The 26,789-nt window shown below is 37.9% G+C and overlaps 1 protein-coding gene across 1 annotated transcript in view; it reads left to right on the top strand.

Moving 5' to 3' along the window:
- Window positions 1-26,789, top strand: part of MRPS27 (mitochondrial ribosomal protein S27) — a 107,006-nt gene that overhangs the window by 15,399 nt on the left and 64,818 nt on the right. The window contains exons 3-4 of the mRNA XM_002744877.6: window positions 10,302-10,372; window positions 12,696-12,754. Of these exons, the coding sequence (XP_002744923.2) occupies window positions 10,302-10,372; window positions 12,696-12,754 (130 nt within the window). The remainder of the gene's footprint in view (window positions 1-10,301; window positions 10,373-12,695; window positions 12,755-26,789) is intronic.

Raw genomic sequence — 26,789 nt, forward strand, 5'->3', positions numbered from 1 at the left:
TTTGGCTTTTCGCATGAATATTTCAAATCCTGTTCTTGAGGCCTGATGGAGATTTTCTGAAGTCTGCTTTCTTAACTTTTGTCAGTTCTGTATTTGCATCTCTGTGGCATCTATTCATTTTCCAGTTTTCTTCTTTGCCAAGTTCTAGAGATGGGTCTGACTTGTGTCTGTCACCCTTCTTTAGTCTCATTAGTATATATGTACACAAAGCTTGCTTTCATATTTTTCCTTTATTGGATCTATTTATTTTAAAGCTTCTGGTGACAGACAAATAGAAGGAAATCTAAAAATCTATGTTCAAATTCATTGCCAGACTACTTCTCCATACTTCTTTCTGCATGTTCGATGCATAATATGTGTCACATGTCTTCGTTTTTCTTTTAAAATGTGGGAAACAAAAACAGTTTCAGCCTGTATTTTTCAAGATCACTTCTTCTGGGAAGTACAATAATAATCTGTATCTGTTTCTTTATTACATAAATTAGATAAGGTATGCAGATGGCCATAAGCCCAGAAAGAGTTTAGTGTTGCCTGAAAGGGTAACAGCAATGTGCAGTTACATAGAAAAAAACCTGAAACCATTTCTCACCTGAAGCTACCAGGATTCAATAAAGGATTCATCTTTTTCTTCAGTGACCTTGATTATCACAACTTTGCCCTGGAGACCACACTCTTTTTTAAGAGGCTTCTTTTTCAACACATCTCTACTACAGACTTTGTGACAGAATTTCATGTACTGTGAAGCTGTGTTACTTTGTTGTGCATCAGGTTAAAATTATCTTGGCAAAGTGAATTTTTGTTCATTATGTAGTGACCTACATAATCTATAAAACTGCTTTTTGCCCCTAATCTGTTTTATCTGATATTAATACAACTGTACCAGCTTTCTTTTGGCTGCCTAGTATGTTTTTAGTACATTTATTTTCAACTTTTCTGTGTTTATATGATTTACATAGCTGGATTTTGTATTTTTAACCAATCTGACAATCATTATCTTTTAACTAAACAGTTTCTTCTATTTACATTGTCATTTCATGATTGCAGTATAATTGGATTTATTTCTGTCTTATTTTGTGATTGGTTTCATCTTTCTTATTTTTTTTCTTTTTTACTTTTGGGTTGATTTTTATTTTTGGATAGTTTTTGTTTTTGTTTTTTACTTTTTTCTTTTTCCTCCACTAGTCTGGAGATGATATCCTCTAATTGTTGCCCTTTAACTTCTAAAATGAATATTTAGCTTATTCTAATGCTCATCATACTCTACTATCCTTTAGAACACTTTAAGTCTGCATACACACACATATGCTCTTGTCAAATAATAAAGTTTTATCCTTTAAAATACATACATAACATTATTTTAAACAGTCAATACCCTGCTGCCCCCAATTTAACCAATTTTATTTACTCACTGTTCTTTCTGGCATCTCAAGTTTTCTTTAAAGGATGTTTTTCCTTCTTTCTAAAAGAAGTTTCTAAGAAACTTCTAAAAAGTTCCTTTAGTGAGTTCTAAAAAGTTTCCTTAGTATTTGTTGTTAATATATTGTCTGTTTTTGTTTGTCCAAAAATGTCTTTTTTTTTTTGCCCTTGTCCTTTATTTTTAATTTTTTTAGAGACAAGGTCTCACCATGTTGGCTAGGCTGGTCTCTAATTCCTGGCCTCAAGTGATCCTCCCCTCTCAGCCTCCCAAAGTACTGGGATTATAGGTGTGAGCCACTTCACTTGGCCATTTTTTTTTTTTTTTTCTGAGACAAGATCTTGCTGTGTTGCCCAGACTGGCCTCCAACTCCTGGACTTAAGTGATCCTCCCACTTCAGCCTCTTGAGTAGCTGGGACTACAAGCACAGGCCAACACACCTGTATTTTGCCCTTAGTTTTTAAAGATAGTTTTGCTGCATATGCAATTTCAGGTTAATAGGTTAATAGTTTATACTTGCAACATTTTGAACATTTTATTCTATTTTCTGTATTTTATCATTCCTATTGAGAAAACGCCTATTAGTATAGTTGTTTTTTCTTTGTAATTTCTCTTTTTTTTCTGGCTACTTTTGAGATCCTCTCATTCATCTTTTTTTTTTTTTTTTTTTTTTTTTTTGCAACATTGCTGTTGTTGCTCAGTTTGGAGTGCAATGGTGTGATCTTGGCTTACCACACCATTCGCCTCCCGGATTCAAAGGATTCTCCTGCCTCAGCCTCCTGAGTATCTAGGATTATAGGCATGCACTGCCAGCCTGGCCAATTTTTGTATTTTAGTAGAGACAGGAATAATTTTACTTTTTTGACTTGAGATTGCATTTCTTAAATCTAGAAACATATTTTTATCAATTCTAAAAAATTCTCAGTCATTGTCTCATCATGTATAACCTTTTCCCATTCTCTTTGTTAACTTCTTTTGGAAATTTAATTTAAATGTATTTTATACATTGTTACTCATTTTTCTATAGCTCTGCTCTTTTACAGTTCTCTTTTTTATCTTTGCAGCATTCTGTGTAATTTTTTTTAATCTACCTTTCAGTTCACTAATTCTCACTTCACCGTGTCTAACCTACTTTTTAACTTATTCATTGTTTACTTTTTACAGCTTTAATGAGATATTCTTCACATAAAATAAACTATGCATATTTAAATGTACAATTTGATCAATTTTGACCAATGTACAGATGTATACGTCCATAAAGTCATCACCACGATCAAGATAATGATGTCAGGGTTGCCTCAAGTTGGGCACCACTATCAGGGTCACCACCAATGGGGGCTGTCCTGCAGACCCTGATTCAGCAATGGGTGAATAAAGTACAGTTACACCCAATACAGTGAATGCGTGGGCTAGGTATCCGTGGCTGCTTACAGACTCTCTGGAGAGTGCTGTAAATGGTTGTGACTGCTGGCCCCCACCAGCCAGTGAGACTCGCATTTATTCAGTGAAGTTTAATTGACAAAGGCTTGAGTCAACACCACTAGAGGTTAAAGATTAAAGGATAGGTTCTGATGCCCAAAGCAAACACCTTAACTGGGTAATATCCCCAGTCAGCCTCCCCTTTCTAAAGGAAAGACAGCCATTGAATCAAAGGTTAGTTTTAAGATCACGTGAGTAGACAAGTTATTCAAATAAACTCCCCTGCATACCCTAGCTATTTGCTTTACTTTTTAACTAAATGTAAAGGGGGTTTTGGCTGTCTTCAGCCAGGAACTATAGAAAAAACCCTTAGGCCTTCCAAAATGGTTTGAGACTATATTCTATAACTTTCTCTAATGTTCTTCCCTTAATATTTTTGCCACCACCCTGAATGAACTCCCAGAAATGAGCGTATCTGTCACCTGCCAGTTTTCTCCAATTCTTTTGTAACCTTTTTCTCCATCCTCTTCCTGCCCTATACCCCAAATTCCCAGGCAACTATGGATATGGTTTTTTTTTTTTTGTCACTATAGAATAGTTTACATTTTTTAGAATTTTATATAGTAAAGTCAACTCTTTAAACAAAATTCTCAGCTTGGTATATTAGAGATCACAAAAGGAGAGTAGATTAAATCTCCCAAAGAGGTATGAGGGCTGACTTTGTAGTTTATAATCCTCGAGGGACAAGAGTCCTGGTTGTTTACTTTGTAGGGTACATTATTGCAGTGAAAAGTTTTGCCTTTTCACTTCAGGTGTAGTTCCCCTAGGTGGTCCTGGCTTTACCTGAGGCTCTCTGGATGGGCTTCTTATGTTACAAGAGTTGGTTTCATCCTCTGTTTCCCAAACTAAAGCTCTCCATCACTATAGATCATCACATGCTCTAAAAGAGACTGCTCCTCTCAAAGGGACTGCTTCCTTAAGCACTCCAAGTTTATACTCCCATCTTGCCTTTAGCCTCTGACACCCATCTACCTTCCTAAAAGCTCAGTCATATATTTGGGGGAAAATGGATATTTTGTTTTATTTTTATATTAGAGGGGATTTTTAAAAAAATATTTAATTCATCTTATTCCAGCAATAGCATTTCTATTCAGTATCTTTGAGCTTAGGAGCAACATCTAAGACTTCTTTTGTTCTCCCTCCCATGGTTGTTCCCAAACATAACTGACTGATGCTTGATTGGCTACCGTCTTTTGGGGCTATTGTTTAAGTCCCTGGTGCTACCTGAAACCCAGAGAATTAGAGTCTCCCTCTAGGTGAAAAGAAGCCTAGGAATCTGAATTTTTAAAATCCCTCGGGAAGTTTGACTCCTCACCCACGCTTGTGTGCCATTGCACTCATACTGGGAATAGGGCAGGGTTCTCAATAAAATCTTGTATATTCTGAGATCATTAATAGTATTGGTTTCTTCAAATGGGAAGGGCATTTTTAGTATACATTTTATTTTCTGAACATAATTCCATGTTGTCTGTCTAGCTTTAAGTTTTGTTAAATGAAGAATTCAAATTTCAGATCCATTTTCTCATATAGTCTTTGTCGTCCACAACCATGAGCTGCAGTATTTATTCCTGAAGAGCTGAATAGCAAGCAAAAAAGCATCTTCTTTGGCCTATCTCTTTGAAAAACCTGGGCATCTGCTGGCCCCTCACTGAAACATAAGGTGGGATTTTGACTGTAGAAGCCCACAGTCCAGAAGCCTGTGGCGCTAGCCCTCTGCACACCACAGCTGTCCCAGCTTTCCTAGCCATCCCTGCTCTGTGCAGTTTTCTGCCTTATCCATCATGGCAGCGCTATTCTGTGAGGTGATTTACCACGTAATATATTTGGCAGCAAACCTTTCTCTGACTTGCAATATGTAAATATTATTCATTAGATGCTGTCTCTGCAGCTGTTATCTTTTCTGAGGCCCCAGCTAATTTCACTTGACTGAAGATGGCTTGGTGTGAAGGATTCACATGCAATGTTGAGTTACCACACTACAGAGGTGGTGGTTAGTGAAGCCACCTCATTCCAGAGTTTGGTTATACATTGTGCACAATGTGAAACTCACAAAGCTATGATGGCTTTTTCATTTTAATCAGGCCATACATCCTGATCCTGCTATTTTAAGTTAAATTGTAAATTTTGAGTAGAGGGAGGTAATTTCTCATATTGTCTATCATCCAAACACAAGAGCCTCCATTATGAAATGATCATGAAGATTGCTGTTATGAGAGAGATGTTTAACATCTGTAAGCAAGTAGATTAAATGCAGTTAATTTGCCTTAGTATGAAGGGGGTTCAAGGACTTTTTGGTGTTTTTTTTTTTTTTTGCTTTAATCAGCTGTCTTCAATCTCTTTAAAATAAGTCATAAGAAAAGCTATTTACTTTTATATTATATCAAGTTTTAAAGGTTTTACAAAGTTGTTTTCCTCCAGTAGCTACTGAGTCATTGAGATCCATCCCGCAGGAAAAAAAGAAAGAAAAAAATGATTAAATGCACAATAGGTTTTCAACAAAGACTTATTACTTGATCATTTCTGAGTTTGTCATTATTACTTGTACCAGCTTCTTCCACCAGAGAGTAAACAAACCTTGGAAACCCAATCACTTTTTTCTTTTTGTCCTTTGATTCATTTCTTTAGGTATTTACTAGGTGCCTTTTATGGAACTGTTTTAGAGACTGAGAATGTGTGTATTAGTAATTACTTGGGTTTTAATTTTTAGTGTGAGAGACAGAAAAAACAACACGGATTAGCATTTGTTGGTTTTTAATCCTGATTGACTGATTTATCTTTTAAAAGGCTCGAAGGCGCAGTGGCTCACGCCTGTAATCCCAGCACTTTGGGAGGCCAAGGCGGGTGGATCACAAGGTCAAGAGATCGAGACCATCTTGGTCAACATAGCAAAACCCCGTCTCTACTAAAAACACAAAAAATTAGCTGGGCATGGTGGCGCATGCCTGTAATCCCAGCTACTCAGGAGGCTGAGGCAGGAGAATTGCCTGAACCCAGGAGGCAGAGGTTGCAGTGAGCCGAGATCGCGCCATTGCACTCCAGCCTGGGTAACAAGAGCGAAACTCCGTCTCAAATGAAAAAAAAATAAAATAAAAATAAAAGGCTCACTCAGACTGCTAGGTGGAGATTAGATCATAAGGGTGGGGACAATAGTTGAAACAAGGTCAGGAGAAAAGAGGTATTGGTGACTTAGTGGTGGTGGCGGTGAGAAATATATACTTATATTTCAAATCTAGAGCATATAGGATTTACTAACAACTTGGTTATAAAGTGTGAGAAGAATGGGGTCAAGGATGATGCCTACATTTTTGTCTTGAGTAAACCAGACAATATAGTGTTCATTTACTGAGATGGGAAAAGCAGATTGAGAGTGGAAATTTGAGGAAATAAGAGAACATGTGATGTTTAGATGCCTGTTAGGCAACCAAATGGAGATATCACCTATGCAATTGGAAATGCAAGTCTGGAGTTAAAAGGGAGAAGTCAGGGTAGGTATGTACATGTGAAGCCAACTCTCTGTAGGTGATGGTTAAAGCCGTAGCAGAGAATGAGATCACCTAGGGACGGAGCATAGATGGTGAAGGGAAGTCTACAGTCTACTACGGGGACGTAGAGGCACTCCGACATTTAGAAGTCAAGAAGTGGAGATCCTGCAAAGGAACACAAGAAGGAGAGAAAAAAGAGAATATATTGTGAAGGATAGAATGGTCAGCTGTATCATATGCTAGTGAGAAGTAAGATGAGAACAGTATTAACCACTGGATTTTAACAGTGTGGAGATGGTTATTGGTGTCAGTAGAATGTGTTGAAGACTGGGAGCTCAGCCGTATCTGAGATGACTTTTTTTTTTTTTTTTCCTGAGATGGAGTTTTGCTCTTGTTTCCCAGGCTGGAGTGCAGTGGCACAATATGGCTCACTGAAGCCCCTGCCTCCCACATTCAGGTGATTCTCCTGCCTGAGCCTCCCGAGTAGCTGGGATTACAGGTGCCTACCACCACGCCTGGCTAATTTTTTGTATTTTTAGTAGAGACGGGGTTTCACCATATTGGCCAAGCTGGTCACAAATTCTTGACCTCAGGTGATCCATCTGCCTTTACCTCCCAAAATGCTGGGATTACAGGCGTGAGCCACTGTGCCCAGCCCTGAGATGACTCTTTTGAGCTGTCTTGCTGTTAAGAGGAGCTGAGAAAAGGAGACATAACTAGGAAATATGAGGGCAGGGGAGGGCTTTTTTGTTTAACACCATTCATCCTTTATAACAGAATAGAGGATGGAGTATATGGGCACAGATGCTAGTAGTCTGGTAGACATGATCCTAGAAGGATAAAGTTCTCTTTGAATTGCTTCTGTTTTCTCAGTGAAATGAGACAAAAAAATCATAAGCTGAATGTTAGGAGAGGGGGAAAGAGGATATTGTAAATTTGAAAAGCAGTGACAAGATGTGAAGGAAACATTTTGGAGAGTATGCTGCCTAAGATTTCAGATATTGTTAGACTCTATGATAAAAGTGTGATCTCAGAAATACCAAGTATTCCTAAGGATGTTCTGCTAAAAGGAACCTGTTGGGTACCAGCCCCAACCTCGTACGTGGGTGCCCTTAGTCCCAGTGGTGACAAGGGATTGAGAAAGGAAATAAAGACAGAGACACAAGAGTAGAAATTACAGCATGGGTCCAGGGGACCACAAGCATAGGAACCACATTGGCCGGGAGCTCTGGGCTCCAAACACTTATATTATGTGCATAATCTCATTGAGTTTATGGGCGTGGAAGGGGAGGGTGAAGGGTAGGTAAGATGAGGGGGCACTTGAGATGCTTCTAAGACATGCTTAACTAGTAGTCTGAGTTTATCACTGATTGTTATTAGGATGCAGCTTCCTCTGAAGTATAGAGGATGAGGAGCCACCCTGTCTGACCATACCCAATGCATCAAGGGGCTTTTGTCTTCCAAGCACTGAGGACATAGAGCAATTAAAATCACTCCATATTCCCAGAACCTAGGCAGAGCCTGAGGCATTCTGTGATCTCTGCCCTGCAAGGCTTTTCTCCTCTTTGCCAGCTCTCCTCTACAAAGACCCTCCTGGATCTTGTGAGCAGATGTCACCTCCCTTCTCAGAGATCTTTGCATAAGCCGTCTTTAGGAGACCCTCATGCAGTCTCCATCTTGCGAAGGCCTTCGTGGGACCAGAGCAGTAATGCCTGCTCTGCAGCCACCCCTAGGTGTTGGTGTTACTGTGCTCTTGGATGGTCTTTACCTTAGGCCTCCTGTTGCCGCTTGATTTCTAATTAACTGTACCAATAATATAGTTAGTTTGGTGTATAAACTTAAGTGTACTCTGAGCCAAGCAAGCTTATAATTATTTAGCTAGAATTAACATAAGTTTACCCCTAGCCATCTTGACCTACAGAACCAAAATAGGAATAGTGCAGGCCAAAACTCATTAAAGATAGCCAGAGTGCTACTCTGATTTGGTCAGAGTAGGCATAAAAGTCACTTGATAAATTACAGTTTTTAAATGTTTTGAATAGCTAATATATATATATAACCTGATATATAGCTAATATATATCAAAATAGAAAAGGAATAAATGAATAAGCAATGAAGAGTCATCTTCCCTGGCTCTCCCATCATCTCTATTTTTTCTGGAACCTATCAGAAAGAACACTTTCTTGTGTCTCTTTGCAAAGATATTTTACTGATCCTCTTCCCACCCCTCACCTTACCTGGCCTTTTTTCTCTTTTTTAATTTTCTTTCATGAGCTAATTATATTGGACTTCTTTATTTCCATTTTTGTTTTAGATTCAGGGAGTACATATGCAGGTTTGTTACGTGGGTATATTGCATGACACTGAGGTTTACGGTATAAGTGATCCCATCACCCAGGTACTAAGTATAAGCAGTTTGTCAGCCCTTGCCCCCTTCCCTCTCTCCTCTTTCTAGGAGTCCCCAGTGTCTATTGTTCCCATCTTTATGTTCAGGTATACCCAGTGCGTAGCACCCACTTGTAAATGAGAATATGTGGTGTTTGGTTTTCTGTTCTTGTGTTAATTTACTTAGGATAATGGCCTCCAGCTACATCCACGCTGCTGCAAAGGACACGGTTTCATTCTTTTTTATGGCTGCGTAGTATTTCATGGTATATATGTGCCATATTTTCTCTATCCAATCCACCATCGGTAGGCACCTAGGTTGATTCCATGTCTTTTGCGTGAGTGGTGCTGCAGTAAACATTGAGTGCATTTGTCTTTTTGGTAGAATGTTTTATTTTCCTTTGGGTATGTACCCACTAATGGAATTGCTGGATCAAATGGTAGTTCTGTTTTAAGTTCTTTGAGAGATCTCCAAACTGCTTTCCACAGTGGCTGACTTAATTTACATTCCTACCAACAATATATAAGCAATCCCTTAACTCTGCAGCCTTGCCAGCATCTGTTATTTTTTGACATTTTAGTAATAGCCATTCTGACTGGTGTGAGATGATATCTCATTGTGGTTTTGATTTGCATTTCTCTGGTGATTAGTGATGTTGAACATTTTTTCACGTTTATTGGCTGCTTGTATGTCTTTTGAGAAGTATCTATTCATATCTTTTACCTGTTTTTTAATGGGACGATTTGGTTTTCACTTGTTGAATTGTTTTAAGTTCCCTACAGATTTTGGATGTCACACCTTTGTCAGATGCATAGTTTGTGAAAATTTTCTCCCATTCGCTAGATGGTCTGTTTACCCTGTTGATGATTTGTTTTGCTGTGCAGAGGCTCTTTAGTTTAATTAGGGTTCCATTTGTCAATTTGTGTTTTTGTTGCAATGCTTTTGATAGCCTAGTCATAAATTCTTTCTTTCTTTCTTTTTTTTTGAGACAGAGTCTCACTTTCTTGCCCAGGCTGGAATGCAGTGGTGCAATCTAAGCTCACTGCAGCCTCTGCCTCGTGGGTTCAAGCAATTCTTCTGCCTCGGCCTCATGAGTAGCTGGGACTACAGTTGTGCACTACCACACCCGGCTAATTTTTATATTTTTATTAGAGTTGGGGTGTCATTTTCATCATATTGGCCAGGCTGGTCTCGAACTCCTAACCTTGTGATCTATCTGCCTCAGCCTCCCAAAGTGCTGGGATTACAGGCATGAGTCACTGCACCCGGCCATTTGATCCATTTTTTAAAAGCTAAATACATGCTATGAAGTTTTTTTTAAAGTCTCAACCCAATTACATCATTTTAAAAAATGTTTTAGAGGATAAATATTCTTTTTTCCTCTTTAATTTACATAAAAATAATTTCTAAAAAGCAAGAAAGAGCGTCTGTTTTAATACTGACTTCATAATGTTGGCCATCTGGCAAGAATCGTATCTTAGATTTTTTTTAAGAAGTATGTATCTTTAACAAGGTTCTTTTTCTTTTTTTGTCTTCACAGCTGATCTCGCATCTTTAATGGATAAAACATTTCAGAGAAAGTTGCCTGTTAGTTCTTTAACAATATCACGGGTAAGAAAATATTAACATATATATTTTCTAAGAAGAAAGCCAGAAAGGCCATTCATGTAGATGAGTCTAAGTAAATAAAGAATACATTTCATAGGAAATATTTTTCCAGAGTACGGTATGTTTTTATAGTTACTAATAGATATAGTGTAGTGGCAAATTTCTTTGGCTGAAATAAAAGGTAATACATTTACCAGATTCTGATATCAGTAATCACTTTTTTGTGTCTATTTTAATTTTTGAATATGATTTTCTGCTGTATGATACCATGATTTTTTTTAAGTTGATACATCCTTCAAAGTAATGATATTTTAGTATTGGAAGTGTTTTTGGTGGCCAAGAAAGTCTGTACAAGAATGGATATTAATGTTAACGTTCAACTGCAGCAGAGTGATGGGTGGAAGCATGTTAGGTTAGGAATCAGGAATAGTAACCATTACTGAGCACCTGCTGTGCCAGTTTTAAATGTATTAGTTCCTTAATGTACATTATTTTTGTTAATTTTCACTGCTCCCTATGCAATAAGCAGTCTATGTAAGACATGGTTTAATCTTTCTCAAGTTCACACAGCTTATAAGTGTGGAAAAGCTGAGATTCAAACTCTGATATCTAGGTTCTCTTCTGTTGCCTGCTTCAAATATATCTGGGCTTGTCTTTTTTTTTTTTTGAGATGGAGTTTCGCTCTTGTTACCCAGGCTGGAGTGCAATGGTGTGATCTCGGCTCACCACAACCTCCGCCTCCTGGGTTCAGGCAATTCTCCTGCCTCAGCCTCCTGAGTAGCTGGGATTACAGGCACGCGCCACTATGCCCAGCTAATTTTTTGTATTTTTAGTAGAGATGGGGTTTCACCATGTTGACCAGGATAGTCTCGATCTCTTGACCTCATGATCCACCCGCCTCAGCCTCCCAAAGTGCTGGGATTACAGGCTTGGGCCACCGCGCCCAGCTTGGGCTTGTCTTTATCATGAATTCACTTTATGACATTTGGCAATGAGGCCCCTCTCAATTTCCTCATTTTCATCATGGGTACAGTTTCATCTTCCTCCCAGGGATAATATGATGCTAAAATAAGATTTTAGCTGTGAAAACTTTTTATGGAAATTAATGGCACCATAAAATTTAAAGTATTCTTACATCTGGAAGAGAGGAAAGAAATTACCTTTGTTTTGAGTCCTGGTCCTTTCTTTCTGCCTTTTAGTTGAGAAACAATTTTACTAGTCATAAGTTACATTTAATAGACTCATAATTGGCATACTGGAGGAGAATGGAAAGGCCATTGATTTATCCTTTACATGATGGGTAAAATTTCTATATGCCATAATACCTGGTATTTATTTAAGTGTACTTCAAAGATTTACAGCTTTTATGGACATTTTCTCATTGGAGCCTTATACTCTTCAGGGCCGGCACTTTTATCCTATTTATGCAGATGGAGCAACCAAATCCCAGAGGGGCTATGCCATCTGTTTATGCCATACAGCAAACAATCAGAGCTGTTTCTCAAGCTCAGGTTTTGTGTTGAACCACATTTTATATGCCCTTAATAGATTTCTAAGTCAAATCCAGAAGTACTAGACATTTTTAGAAAATTTCTCCCTTTTTACTCTCTTCTCCTTCTATATAATGAGGTTTTCATTATATTCACAACATGCATTGTCTTCTCATTTTTTTTTTTCTTTTTTGCCTCTGAATCTCTGCTTTAGAATGGAATCTATCTTTGGAATAATCATTTTTATTTGTTTATTTGGACCATAGTTAATGAGCATATTCAGAGATTTTATAGTTTAAGGGAGAGTTTGTTGGTAAAGGAATCATAATTTTACTGTTGCATAGCAGAACTTAAATCAGAGTAGGAAAAATGGTTGCGAGACTGAGTTTTCTAAATTTAGATGTTTATGTTCTGGGCAACATTTTTTTAGCCATCAGAGTCTTCATTCTTTCAGCCATATGTTCCCATGTTTAGAACATAAAGAAAATAACGGAGTTTAAAGATAAAGGAAAAAATAGGTAATGTTATAAATATAATCAATGGAACACTCTCCTCTTGTTCTGAGCAAGGTTTATGTTTGGCTTTCATTCCATTTTCTGATCAAAGTTGTTCTACATATAGAAAAAGAGAAGCCATTATATATTCTTTGTTTGCATTAGCATAAAGGGGTTTCAAGGATGGAGCCATACCACGCGAACATTGTTCTACCAAGCATCACCATCATTCCAATAAAATGGGTGTTCTGTGTTTTCTAAGGTTAATGCGTGATCTAGACCCTAGGCCAAATATACGACATAATTTATATTCAACCAAAGGTTTGTTTTTCTGTCTTTTAGTTTGTAGACAACATTTCTTCTCGGGAAGAGATAGATCATGCAGAGTATTACCTTTACAAGTAAGTTTTCCATTTGATTTAGCTATGTACTCTGTGATTTCACACCCCTTTTTTACATAAAAGTTGATACATGCTATATATAATTTTGATACCTTTTAAGTTTATATTTTAAAGATCTTTTCATATGAGTATATAGAGGATGTCTCATTTTTTATAACTGCATCCTATTCCATACTGTGAGTTTATTATTTAAACCAGTTCCCGATTGATGGACCTCTATGTTGTTCTCTTTTTTGTATTGTATACAGTGTTATAATTGATAACCTTGTATGTATGTAATTTTGCACCTAATTTTCATGAGTATATGTATTTATAGTTTTAATTGCTATTGACAAATTGCTTTCCATTGAAGTTTTATCAGCTTACATTCCCACTAGCAATGTATGAGAGATACGTATTTTTACTGCTTGGCCAATGGTTAGGTATTTTCACGTTTGCATTTTTTTGCCAATCTGATCAGTGAAAATTTATACACACACGCACAAGTTGAGTATCTCTTGTCTAAAATGCTTGGGACAAGAAATGTTTTGGATTTGGGATTTTTATAGATTTTTTGAATATTTGCATTATACTTACTGTTTGAGTACCCCTAATTTGAAAATCCACAGTGCTTCCATGAGCATTTCCTTTGAACATCATGTTTGTGCTCAAAAAATTTTGGATTTTGGAGCTTTTCAAATTAGAGATACTACTCAATCTATCTCTTCTCTCCCTTTTTTTCTTTTTACAGGTGGAATTATACCCTATATGAACTGTTAGGTACCTACTGTTAATTAACACTTTTTTGTTGTTTTGCTTTTGGTTTTTTTCTGGAGATGGAGTCTTGCTCTGTTGCCCAAACTGGAGTGCCGTGGCACAATCTCGGCTCACTGCAACTTCCACCTCCCGGGTTCAAGCAATTCTCCTGCCTCAGCCTCCCCAATAGCTGGAACTACAGGCACGCACCACCACACCCAGCTAATTTTTGTATTTTTAGTAGGGATGGGGTTTCACTATGTTGGCCAGGCTGGTCTTGAACTCCTGAGGTCATGATCTGCCCACCTCGGTCTCCCAAAGTTCTGGGATTACAGGTGTGAGCCACCACGCCCGGCCTTCAATTATCACTTTGAAAACCTTTCCTACATTAACACGTTTACTTCATTCATTCTCATAGCTGCAAACAATTCTATTGTCAACACTCACAAAACTCACCCATGTGTACAAGAAGTATGTTCAGTACATCATCATCTATGGTAGCAAAAGACTGAAAAAACCTAATGCATATAAATAAAGAACTGGTCAAACAAATATCTGTCAGAATGGTACCTTACAACTAAATTTTTATTGTGATTCCAGTTTTTAAAATCTGACTTATGATTTGTTCCAATTCTTATGTTCCAAAAATAGACTCAGATTGAAATTTTAAATGTTTCCAGTAAGTATTACATTGGAGTTTTCCATTTGATCTTGCTTGTTTTGATCAAGAGAATTTTTAGTTATCTGTCTAGATGCATTTTTATTTTTCGTTGTTGTTTTTGGGGGGTAGTTTTTTTCTAGATGCATTTTTCAAAGCTTACTATATTTTAATGAAAATTTATTCGTTTTTCTTTTCTTTGATTTTGCTAAATAATGAGGCTTTTTTAAAATTTCTGAATTGGGTAGATGCTACCACTTTTTGGGTGTTTTCTATTTAAATGTAAACCGCAAGTAGGCAAGATTTCACATCTTAAAAAGCATTTATTTTAAATCTAAGATTGGCTTTAATAATGTCCTAAGTTGAAATTCTAGGTCCTAACTTAGTTGCAAGTGATCTTAGTTATAAGTGCCCTCTTCATTAGGATAAAGATAAATGGAGCCCTTGATGAGAGCTGGCCCTTCCTTCCTTAGTGTCTCTTTGTGACTGTGGTGCTGCTTTGGTAGTTATTTTTGGTCCATGGTGAAGGGTGTATTTGGGCTGGCATCTGGCCAGTTCTCATATTTTTGGTTATAGCAAAATGCAGAACATAGTTTCAGTTTCTAAATATAAACTGTTTTTCAGAATTTCATCCTGTGAGATATAGTGCCATAGTGCTGGGAGAAGTATGTTCCAAATACATAAGTACTTCTGTAGCATATAATTGATTTCAGTGACTCAGCATTTCCATAAGTATTTACTGAGCACCAATTATGTGCCCAGGCCCCATCCTGGGTGCTGGATATCTAATGTTGAATAATTCTCCCTGTCCTCATATATTAAAGTATTACTGAAGAGTTGAAGTTCTGTCTTTAAGACATTCTATGATTAATTCTTCACATGATGTTCAGTTTTGTGTGACCTGGGGTATAGCTGAAAGTTTCATAAAATCACTATGTCCTAATTCCATGTAGATCAAATAAAGGACTCTTGTCCATGATAAATCTCAGCCAGTGTTTAATTGGACATCCCATCCTTTCCTTTATTAAAAACTAATTTTTTAGCTATGATTTATTACTTAGTTCTTTCTCCTCCCTTTCATTACCAAGAAAATTGACTTTCTTATCTCCTATCTATTACTTTTTTTAAAGACAGAAATGTTTTTATGACTTCATGAGCTTGTGAATATACGAATCTAGGTAGAACTCTACAAAGCTGAATTGAAACAATGGAGATTGGCTGGGTTCTCTGGTTAGCTAAGTGCCTCACTTTTGCTTTCCAGCCTTAGAGAATATACAGAACATACTTATGCCTTAGCAAAATTAAAAATTACAAGTTATAAACTCTTGGGGTTTTTCCCAAGTAATCAAAATTAGGGATGTTAATCCTGAAGGCACCAAGAACCTACTGCTGTGTGGTATTTCTACCAGTTCATGATACGTAACACCTCCTTATGGGATGACTTTAGACAGCTCGGAGTAAACTTAAATTCCAGGTCTTAGGTGAGGAAATGAAGAAGGAACTTCTTAATTTTGACAACTCACAGCTTGCAGGCCTGTCATTAGGACTTCCATCTTTAACAGTGAAGCCCACAGGAGAACTTTTGCATTGGTTCAACTCTATTGCTGCTGTGGCCTGTCGACACCAGGCTATGCTAGCAGGAGGAGTGTAGCTGCTACATCTTCTCCTCTTATAATGATCAGATTTCCGCAATGATTATGTAAAGTCTAGAGCCAAAGAAGTTGGAAACCTTGAATGATCAGTGAAAAGCTGATTGAGCTTCTGCCATTGCATTAGGCAAGTAAACAGTTTCAAGTTCCAGCAGCTCAGGGTACTGCTGGTACCTGCCAGCTTATTATCACCTTATCATCCCAACAGAAGATTTGAAGTTCTGAATCTCCCAAAGTGCATGGGCTTTTTAGGGACTTCAACATTGAAGAGATATTTTAAGGAGAGATAGAAAGGAATGCTGTTGAGAGAGCAGGAGGGAGAACAAATTTCTAAGTACTTTTCTTTGGGCCATGGTCTGTTCTCTGGGAGTTGGCAATCCTATGATCAACTTCTGCCTTCTGTTTATAAATAAAAAATGAAAACGCAAAGGAAAGGGTGAAGCTCTAACTAAAGAATAACATGAACTAAAAACGATTAAGGCAATACCAGAAACTATATTCATTAGCCAAAAAAGAAAAAAACCAAAAAGCTGATAATATTCATGTAACAGGAAAATAAACCAAGAACCAAGAGTAAAAGTGATTAAAATAGCAACAAGTTAAAACAAAGTAAAATAAACAAAATAAGAAAACTAGGCATACTGTAGGGCTGTGACAAATAAAGAAAACTTAAATAAGATAATAAAAAATACAGTAAAATGAAATTCTGGACTTTATGTGATATATAGAGGTTAGGCTGGGAGGTTGGGAAAATAGGCATAGGTGTGCTCTTGCACAGATATTACTAGCAGGCTAAATGATAAACCTCTTTATGAGTGGTTTTCAAGCTGTCTTCTGAGAAACCCTGGAGCTGGTTTCTCACAGCTCCTCTAGGGCGTGGCTTGGGGAAAGAGTAGGTCTAGAGAGAGGTCAGACCATGCTGCCACAGGCCATTTGCTTCTGCCTCTCTCTCTGCCAGAGAAGCTGTGCCTCCAGCTGCCTTGTCCAGGTCTACAGAGAAAATTCAGAGAACTGCAAACTTGAATAAGAATAAAATTATAGTTTTATTTTCACTAACCTCAATGTTTAGCATTTCTTTCAATTATGAATGTAGGTAACAGATAACTATAATATTAATAGCATCTGTGTCTGTCTTGCCAGTAAAAATCACTGATTTTTTTCATATCACATTACCTAGTTACAGATATCATCACTGCTTAGAAATTATGTTAATAATTAAACCTACCACTAGCAACTGTTATTTCATGCATTAATAAGGCAGCACATATGTTACCACATCCCAAGGATTTCTTAATGTCTTGATAATTGTATTTCAATATAATTCGTTTCTGTTGTGAGAAACTAATTCCGAGAAACCTTCATCAGACTGCCAGAGGGTTTAAGACAAAAAAATTTTTAGAAACCCTGCTGTGAGATCATTTAAAAAATAGGTTCTTTTGCTTAGACTTATTTTTATTTCTTCCGTCAGGTTTTTTTGGGTTTTAAGTATTATTGTGGGTCTTTGTTTTCTCTTCTTACAAAGAAGACTATCTCTTCTTAGTTTACACCTTACCAAGTAAGACAAGCATTTGATTTAGACAGATAGATTTTCTGTCTTCACAATGAAAATTTAGATACAGCCAGTCTTCCCAAGTTTTCCCACAACACCAGAAAGAAGCTGTGGTGAGGAGTGAGAAGATTTGGACAGGCCCTGAGATGCTACCTGTCAGGAGACCAGTGCTGGCAGGGACCTAGGCAGGAACATTTCCACTTTATTTTGGTATTACCATCACCCAGTGCTTGGTGAGGTGAGAAGCCATGCTCTTTCCCAGAAGTAGCAGCAAAAGTTCTGTGGCAAAGAAAAGAAAGGTAAGAGAACAGCTCAGGTAACAGCAGCTGACAGGAAATGTTTGTTCAGTGGACATAAAGAAACTGCATTGGCCAGGTACAGTGGTGCATGCCTGTAATCCCAGCACTTTGGGAGGCTAAGGTGGGTGGATCACAAGGTCAAGAGATCGAGACCATCCTGGCCAACATGGTGAGACCCTGTCTCTACTAAAAATACAAAAATTAGCTGAGTGTGGTGGCACATGCCTGTAGTCTAGCTACTTGGGAGGCCGAGGCAGGAGAATCACTTGAACCAGGGAGGCGGAGGTTGCAGTGAGCTGAGATCGTGCCACTGTACTCCAGCCTGGCAACAGAGCGAAACTCCATCTAAAAATAAAAATAAAAAAATTTTTTTAAAGACTGCATTTGTTTTTTATATGTGTTTAAAAGAATTTTTATTTCCCATGTTAATTTGAAAAACAGTTGAGCAAAACACTTTCTTTTTCTGGGCAAAGGATTAGTTTCTACTTCCTATCCACATGCCCTCTCACTGATATTTGGAAGAGAAAAGACTTCCTACCTTTGCTTTACTGTAAACTTACAACATTCCTAAGAATTAGATTTGCATCTTTATTTTACTGATGCAGAGGCTAGGACATAGAGGTTGGCTGAGCACACACAACATAGAGACTGTGTGAGTATAAGCCACCATCTGTCCTGAGCCAGGGAGGGAAACCACAAGGATCACATGTGAGCAGTGGGGCAATGTTATAAAAACCATGCAGTGCTGGTTTTTATCATTAACCTTGCATTTATCAGTGCAAGATTTTATCATTAAGGATCCCAGATGGGCTACAATTTTTTTATAGGAAACTAAGGCAGAAGAAATTCCAGAGAGACCAGGCTTGTCTGTTCCTCTACAGATCCCCTTTTGGGATCTGTCTCCCTGGAGTCAGTTATGGCAAGTGTATGCCGAGTTTTATACAATGGGATCCTTATTCTTGTAGAGAGTATCTTTCCTGGGTTACCTAGTCTGTAGTTTGGAGCTTTAGGCTTGCAACCTCCAAGTCCAAATGCACAATGTCTACTGCCTAAATGCAGACAAGTGAACCTTGGGCAGGCTCTATGTCTCTATTTTCAGGAGATAAAACTGCATGTTACTGGTAAAATTGTGCCATCAGTAAAAACTATTATTTTCATGGTTATGACAGGCTTTAACCCTTTCTGTGTTAGTATTTGATGATTGCATTGCTAGAATGCAAACTCAAGCCATAAAAATTTATTCTTTCCACTTGGTGTCCCCATCTTCACTGAGGATATTTGCAAATTGCATTTTTAAAGACTTATTTAGGCCTTCGAATCATGTTGAGACTATGGTAGTTTAGAGATGCATGAAATTAAACTTGCTCCTTCTACTATTAGGGTACCAGTAATCAGAACTGATAATTTGATCTGCAACACAACAGTCATTTCTAAAAGATGAGTCATAGAAATTTCCAACATATACTCTCATATTAAGACTATAGACCAGGCACGGTGGCTTATGCCTGTAATCCCAACACTTGAGGCAGGCGGATCATTTGAGCACAGGAGTTTAATACCAGCCTGGGAAATATAACACACCTTGTCTCTATTTAAAAAAAATACAAAAAATCAGTCAGGTGTGGTGGTGTACACCTGTAGTCCCAACTACCTGGGAGACTGAGGTAGGAAGGTCACCTGAGCTTGGAAGGTTGAGGCTACAGTGAACTGAGATCACACCAATGCACTCCAGCCTGGGTGTCGGAGTGAAACCCCCTTTTTTTTTTTTTTTTCGAAACAAAGTCTCTTGTCCAGGCTGGAGCTCAGTGGCATGATCTTGGCTCACTGCAACCTCCACCTCCCGGGTTCAAGTGATTCTCCTGCTTCAGCTTCCTGAGTAGATGGGATTACAGGCGCCTGCCACCACGCCTGGCTAATTTTTGTATTTTTAGCAGAGATGGGGTTTCACCATGTTGGCCAGGCTGGTCTCAAACTCCTGTCCTCAGGTGGTCCAACCACCTCGGCCTCCCAAAGTGCTGGGATTACAGGCGTGAGCCACCACGCCTGGCCCTATAGCATTCTTTCAAAGCAACCTTTTGGATTTTAGCAAAAATGTGGGGAATGCTGAATTAATTATCATACAGTAAGAAAAGATTGTTGCAAAACTCTGTGGAAGGTGAGTTCTTCTCAGAATACAGCTCTCTATGTTATCATGGAGAGTGGTATGCCACCCAGTAAGAAAGGAAGTTCAGATTGCCTGGCAAGCTGTGTACTGCCGACACATTCATCCATGCTATACCTGGGTCTCAAGTATCTTTCATTACTTGCTTAGCTGACCTGGCAGATACCAGGCGTCCCTGGTTGGAGATGGATTGCTGGTCATGAACAGCTGGGGCAAGGCAGATGGCAGCCTGCATGTCTCCAGGTCCTGGGTTGTCAGCCAGCCTAAAAAGGAAGGACTAAAATGGTTTCATTTTTCATGAAGCAAAAATACCCAATGGTTCCTTGGAAGGCTAGAGTACCACCCCAGCCCTATGTTGTAAAAATCTATTTCTGCCTGTAGGGAAAAGGGAAGATCGGAGTTTATTAAGAGGGAACAGCATGCATTCGTTTATGAGCAGTTATTTTCCTTTGAGGGCATAGACGCTGTTTGTGTTTCACAGCAATGAAAGATAATCTTAAATTTTTCTGTTAGCCTGTTGCCAGGTCCCATTATGCCTGAACATTATTAATAAAGTAGTAACAACCCAAGGGGAGAGAAATGAGTCTGAGAGCATTTTTTTAGTAACACTTCTATACTTGAATATTGCCTAGTTCTTTATTTGGTTCTTATTTGCTGCTCCTCACCACAGGCCTGGGAGATAGCTTATTATTGTTAATAGCTCTGTGTTGGAAAATAGCAGATCGTTGGTCATAGTCCATGCCTTGCCAGAGATCCATGGGAGCTTTGTGGTAAGGGTTAGAATTCTTGGCCTTCACTGCTTCAGACTCTACTTCTCTTCCCACTGGTCTTGTTACTTCATCTGGAGCCTCATCACAGGAGGAGTGTAGGGGTGAACATTCAAGGTATTTTTTTGGCTTTGGTTTAAGTGTTCCACCTAGCTTTCCCAGAGTGATCTCATACCTTAGATGAGATCACTTAGGATACCTTCCATTTTCTTCTCATACCTTAGATGAAGTCACTTAGATACCTTCCGTTTTATTCCTCTGGTGCACTGACTCTGTACCTCTGCAGACTCCTGTCCCAAGAGTCCCTAGGAGTATGTGCTGCTACAGACATCCATGCACAAGTCTTTGTATAGATGTGTGCTTTCATTTCTGTGGGGTAAATATCTAGGAGTAGAATGATTGGAGCATATGGGAAGTATATGTTTAACTTTTTAAGAAACTACCAAATTGTTTTCCAAAGTGATTATACCATCTTGTAGTCCCAACAGCAGTTCCACTTCCTCTACATTTTTGCCAACACATTTAGCGATACCAACATGTGTTTAGTGATACCTTACTGTGCCTTTAATCATTTGTCCAGTGACTAATGATAATTTCCTTTGGTAAAGTGTTCAAATCTTTTGTGCATTTTTAAAATTGAGTTGTTTATATTCTTATTTTATTGGGTTTTGAGAATTCTTTTTCTTAGTTTTATCTTTTCATTCCCTTAACAGTGCTTTTGAAACACTGTTTTAAAATTTTTATTTACTTTATTGAGATTGAGTCTCTGTCACCCAGGCTGGAGTGCAGTGGCATGATCTTGGCTCACTGCAGCCTCTACCTCCTGTATTCAAGCAGTTCTGCCTCAGCCTACCAAGTAGCTGGGATTAGGTGCCTGCCACCACGTTTGGCTAGTTTTTGTGTTTTTGTAGAGACAAGGTTTCACCATGATGAGGCCAGTCTTGAACTCCTGACCTCTTGGCCTCAAAAGTGCTGGGATTATAGGCATGAGCCACCATACCCAGCCTGTTTTTATTTTTTATGTTAAGTCCAATTTATCAACTTTCTTTTTTAATGGCTTGTGCTTTCGGTGTTCTCTAAGGTAGGGGTCACCAACCTTTTTGGCCCCAGGGACTGGTTTTGTGGAAGACAGTTTTTCCACAGCTGGTAGTTGTTGTGGGGAATGGTTTGGGAATAAAACTGTTCCATCGCAGATCATCAGGCATTAGATTCTCATAAGGAGCGTGCAACAGGGAGGGTTCCTGCTCCATAAGAATCTAATACCACCACTGATCTGACAGGAGGTGGAGTTCAGGTGGTAATGTTCACTCACCTGCTGCTTACCTCCTGCTGTGCGGCCCAGTTTCTAACAGACTGGTACCAGTCCGCAGCCTGGGAGTTGGGGACCCTGATCTAAGGAATCTGCTTAATCCAACACCACACAGATTTTTCTTCTAGATTTTGTTTCAGAAGTGTTATAGTTTTAGGTTTTTAAATTAGGTCTGTGATCAGCTTTATTTTGGTATCACCATCACCCAGTGCTTGGTGAGGTGAGAAGCCATACTATTTCCCAGCAGTATCAGCAAAGGTTCTGTGACACAGAAAAGAGAGGTAAGAGAACAGCTCAGCTAACAGCAGCTGACAGGAAATGTTTGTTCAGTGGATATAAAGAAACTGCATTTATTTATTATATTTGTTTAAAAGAGTTTTTATATCCCATGTTAATTTTAAAAACAGTTGAGCAAAATTCTTTCTTTCTCTACAGGTTTATGATTTTGAATTATTTTTTGTGTATAAGGTAAAGATCAAAGCTAATTTTTTGGCCTAAGAATGCCTAATTGTGTCAGCACCACTTGTTGAAAAGGCTATTTTTGAGGGAAGTTATGCTTTTTTTTTTTTGTCTTTTTGTTTTCTTCCTTTTTTATGGAGAACGGGGTCTCGCTATATTGCCCAGGCAGGTCTGGAACTCCTGGGCTCAAGCTATCCTCCCACCTCTGCCTCCCTAAGAGCTGGGATTACAGGTGTGAGCCACAGCGCCTGGCCGAAAAGGCTATTTTTAAATTGCCTGTGTACGTTTGTTGATAATCACTTTATATTTGTGTGAGTCTATTTCTGGGCTTCTTTTTTCCATTGATCTCTGTTCTATTATCTATTTTAATGCTAATACTACTCTGTCTTGATGACTGTAGTTTTTAAATGAGTTTTAAAATTAGGTAGTTAAAGGACTTGCAAGTCCTTTAACTTTTGCATGTTCTTTTTCAAAATGACAGTTTTTAAATTAGTCTTAAAATTAGATAGTTAAAGGACTTATAAGTCCTTTAACTTTTGCATGTTCTTTTTCAAAATTATTTTGGCTAGTATAGGTCCTTTCCTATACTAGCCAATTTTAGAATCATCTCTTAGATATGTGTATATACACACTTACATGCATTATTAATGCAGAGAAATTAGGAACAATATCAATTCAAGAAATATATATTGAATGTCTAGTATATATTTAGAAACTAACAGAAAAGATTATAAGGAATATGAGGGGAGAGACTGATTTTGCAAAAGTCATTCTTTTTCCATTGCAAGCAAATTTAAACTACCCTAACAGAATTTGAGATGGAAATAAATGAGGACAGATTCATGTCTGTAAGACAAACGATTTTCAGCTCTGTTAATATGGGAAATTCTAAAGCCATTGGAGGCTTGATGAGTATTTTTTAATGCACTAAAACTATGGTATATTCAAATGAAGGATATTATATAATCCCTACAATGAAACAAATTACAACTAGGCACAGTGGCTCATGCCTGTAATCTCAACACTTTGGGAGGCTGAGGTAGAAAAATTCCTTGAGGTCAGGAGATTGAGATCAGCCCAAGCAACATAGACTGTTTCTACAAAAACATATTTAAAGATCAGCTGGGCCTGGTGGTGTGTGCCTAGAGTCCTAGCAACTCAGGAGGCTAAGGCTGGGCCTTGTTGTCCTAGCTACTTAGGAGGCAAAGCCCAGAAGTTCAAGGCTACAGTGAGCTATGATTAAGCCACTACTCTCCAGCCTGAGTACCAGAGCAAGACCCTATCCCCCAACCAAAAAAAAAAAAGATTATTAGATGGTTGAAGACCATTAGATATGTGAAACAATTCAAAATCAGCACAAATTCATGATATGATAAGTAGATAAATGTATAGAATTTATGTAACAAAATGTTAAGTTTTAGAAAAAACATGTTTGGAGCAGGCTAGAAGAAGGCTTGATGTTGTTATTGGCAAACATTCATAAAAGAGGTAGAACTTAAGATAGCCTTGAAGGTTAGTTGAGTAGAGGAAACAGGAGCAAGTGTTCAAGATGGAACAAACCGTACAGCTGGAGTTAGAAGGAAGGAGTAATAACTAGCTTTATGGAAACTGCCCTAACCAGAGAGACAAGAGTTTGTGGGGAGTAATGAGAAATAAGGAACACAGATAAGAGAGGGAATAGAATGTTAGCAGCAGAGAAGGAAGGGTTCAAAATCTATCATTATACATTGCTAGTGGATATATCAATGTATAATGCTAGTGGATATAATCAATGTATAATGATTTTGAACCCAATATAAATTGGTACAACTTCTATAGAGAGAACTTCTGCAGCATCTATCAAAATTACAAGTATACATAATCTCTGACCCAGTAATTCCACCTCTTGGAATTTAACCTCCTCATATATTCATATTCGTGCCAAAAAATATCCATTGCAAAAAGTAAATGATTATGTCCATCAATAGTGGCCTATTTAAATTAATTATTCTACAGCCATACAGTGGAATACCATGTAGTGATTGAAAAGAATGAGGAAGCTTTATATGTCTTTCCTGTTGAATACATTGTGAAATGTATTAAGTGAAAAAAAGCAAGTGTAGGACTTAGTGTGTGATGTAGCCACCTGGTTTATGTGTAATATGTGTACATGTGCTTTGATGCTTATGTGTGTATATGTATGTATATAGAATGTCTCTGGAATAATACACACAAAAACTGGTAACATTGGTTTCTCTTGGGAAAGAAACCTGGATGACTTCTCACTGAATTGTCTCTTGTAGCTTTTGAATTTTATATCATGGGTATATATAACTTATTCAAAAAATATGGATTTTTTGTTTCTTCCCTTCCCTTCCTTCCTTCTCTTTTTCCATCTCTCTCTCTGACACACAAACACACACTCTCTCTTTCTCTCCCTCTCTCTCTTGGAAATTAACCAATTTTTTTTTCCGAGACAGGGTCTCACTCTTTCACCCAGGCTGGCACGCAGTGGTACAGTCTCAGCTCACTGTACCCTCAACTTCCCAGGCTCAGCCAATCCTTCTACCTCAGCCTTTCAAGTAGCTAGGATCATAGGCACATGCCACTATGGCCATCTAATTTTTTTTTTTTTTTTTGGTAGAGCTGGGGTCTTGCCATGTTGCCTTAAACTCCTGGACTCAAGCAATCCATCTGCCTCAGCCTCCCAAAGTGCTGGGATTATAGGCATCAGCCACCACACCTGGCCTGAAAAGTATTTTTTAAAAAATTCTTAAGATAGTCATCTGTAGATTCTTAAGAAGTATATATCATAGTAAAAAGTATTTCAGAAAGATTGATAACAGGGTAAATTTTTTATTAAAGACATAAATGTTGGAGGGTAATTATCTGTGCACACAGAGATAAAAGACCTATCCTATGGTAGTTGACAGTAGATATAAGGAGAGACATGTACATAGGAGGGAAAAAATGGATCAGCAGAATTAATGGCAGGTTGAATGTAGAGCTAGAAAACAAGGAAGGTCAAAAATGAATTGAAAATTGAACCTCAGTGGGAAAGTGGCTGGTACGTGATAGAAATATTGAATTGGAAGCAGATTTAGAAGGCAGCAAGAAAGTGAGTTTTTCTTTTGCCTTTTCATTGTACACATACATGTTTCTTTCTAAGTTTGCTGTATCCTCTCTTAAGCCTACTGACCATACTTGGACTGTTTGGCAGGAACTGGCCACAGACCTATGGAGAAAGAACAATTGCCAAAACATACCCATTGAGTCTTCCTGGTGTATTGGCACTAGTTGGTAAATTTTGGACCAGATGACCTCTGAAGTCCTGCCAACTTTCGGAAACTGAAATTGCAGCCTGAATAGACTAAGTGATTTCCTTGAGCCATGTGACAAGTCCAAGCTGCAGCTGTGGATGAGGTCTGACTTCAGGTTGAGAGCTCATCAGCTAGCCCAGTGTATCTCTTTGTGCCAGTTCTTTTTCCTAAGCAGTTTCATTAATATACCAAAAGATACAGACTCAATGAATATTTTAAAACCTCATAACAGTATAACATAGAATTAATTAAATCTAGAAAAAAATAACATGTAAAGAAATTCAGAAATGAAAATGTATTATCTTATGGGGAGGTGCTAAAGAGAACCTGAAGGAGTCAGGATGGGAGGAAAGAGGTGACTCGGGTCCCTAGTCAGTGAACTCTCTGGATATCAGCTTTCTAGATGAGCAGATCATCTTGGACGCCTCCCACGGCACTTTTCATAGCTAAAACGTAATGTTTCTTAATGTCACTGATAAGACTTTATGACCAGATGCCTCAGACTTTCAAAGCATGAAGTTCTGACTTTTTGTTCAGTTTCTCATGCAGAACTTCATTCATTTAAACCATAAAATTGAAGTTCCAGCCACCTTAACCATGAATATCAAGAGAAAAACTAATAGATGTAAAATTAAACAACTGAAAGGGTAGGGCGTCTCTTAATCTCTTCTGTATTTAGGTGACAAACTTCATTTACTATCTTATTTGTGAATATATTTAGTAAATTTTATGCTATGAGAAGTTGAGTATCCACTTTTATTTATCCTCCAGAGAACTAATTTTTATACCATATATACTTGCTTTTTTCTGAAAGGCCTCCAAACCACATGTTTTTGAATCCTTGTATAAACATGAGATTTAAAAGAAGGCTAAAGTAAAATGTTCTAATAGTTGCAGAACCATTTGTAAATTAAACCTTAAACTCCTAAAATTTCATAGAAGAAATTTTATCCCAAGTTCTTTTTTTCTACAGTATAAAGAACTTTTATTGAAAAATATTTCTCCTGGCTATTTTTATAATTGTAAAGTCAAATCAGGGTATCAGGAATTACAGCTGTAGAGCAGTGAGAAAGGCATAATTAAAATTAGTCTTATATTATATAAACCCTACTTCAGTGGGTTCTACATGGAAGGCAGTTTGATTTGAAGA

This window comes from Callithrix jacchus, chromosome 2 (genome assembly GCF_049354715.1).
Source record: "Callithrix jacchus isolate 240 chromosome 2, calJac240_pri, whole genome shotgun sequence".
Lineage (NCBI taxonomy): Eukaryota > Metazoa > Chordata > Mammalia > Primates > Cebidae > Callithrix > Callithrix jacchus.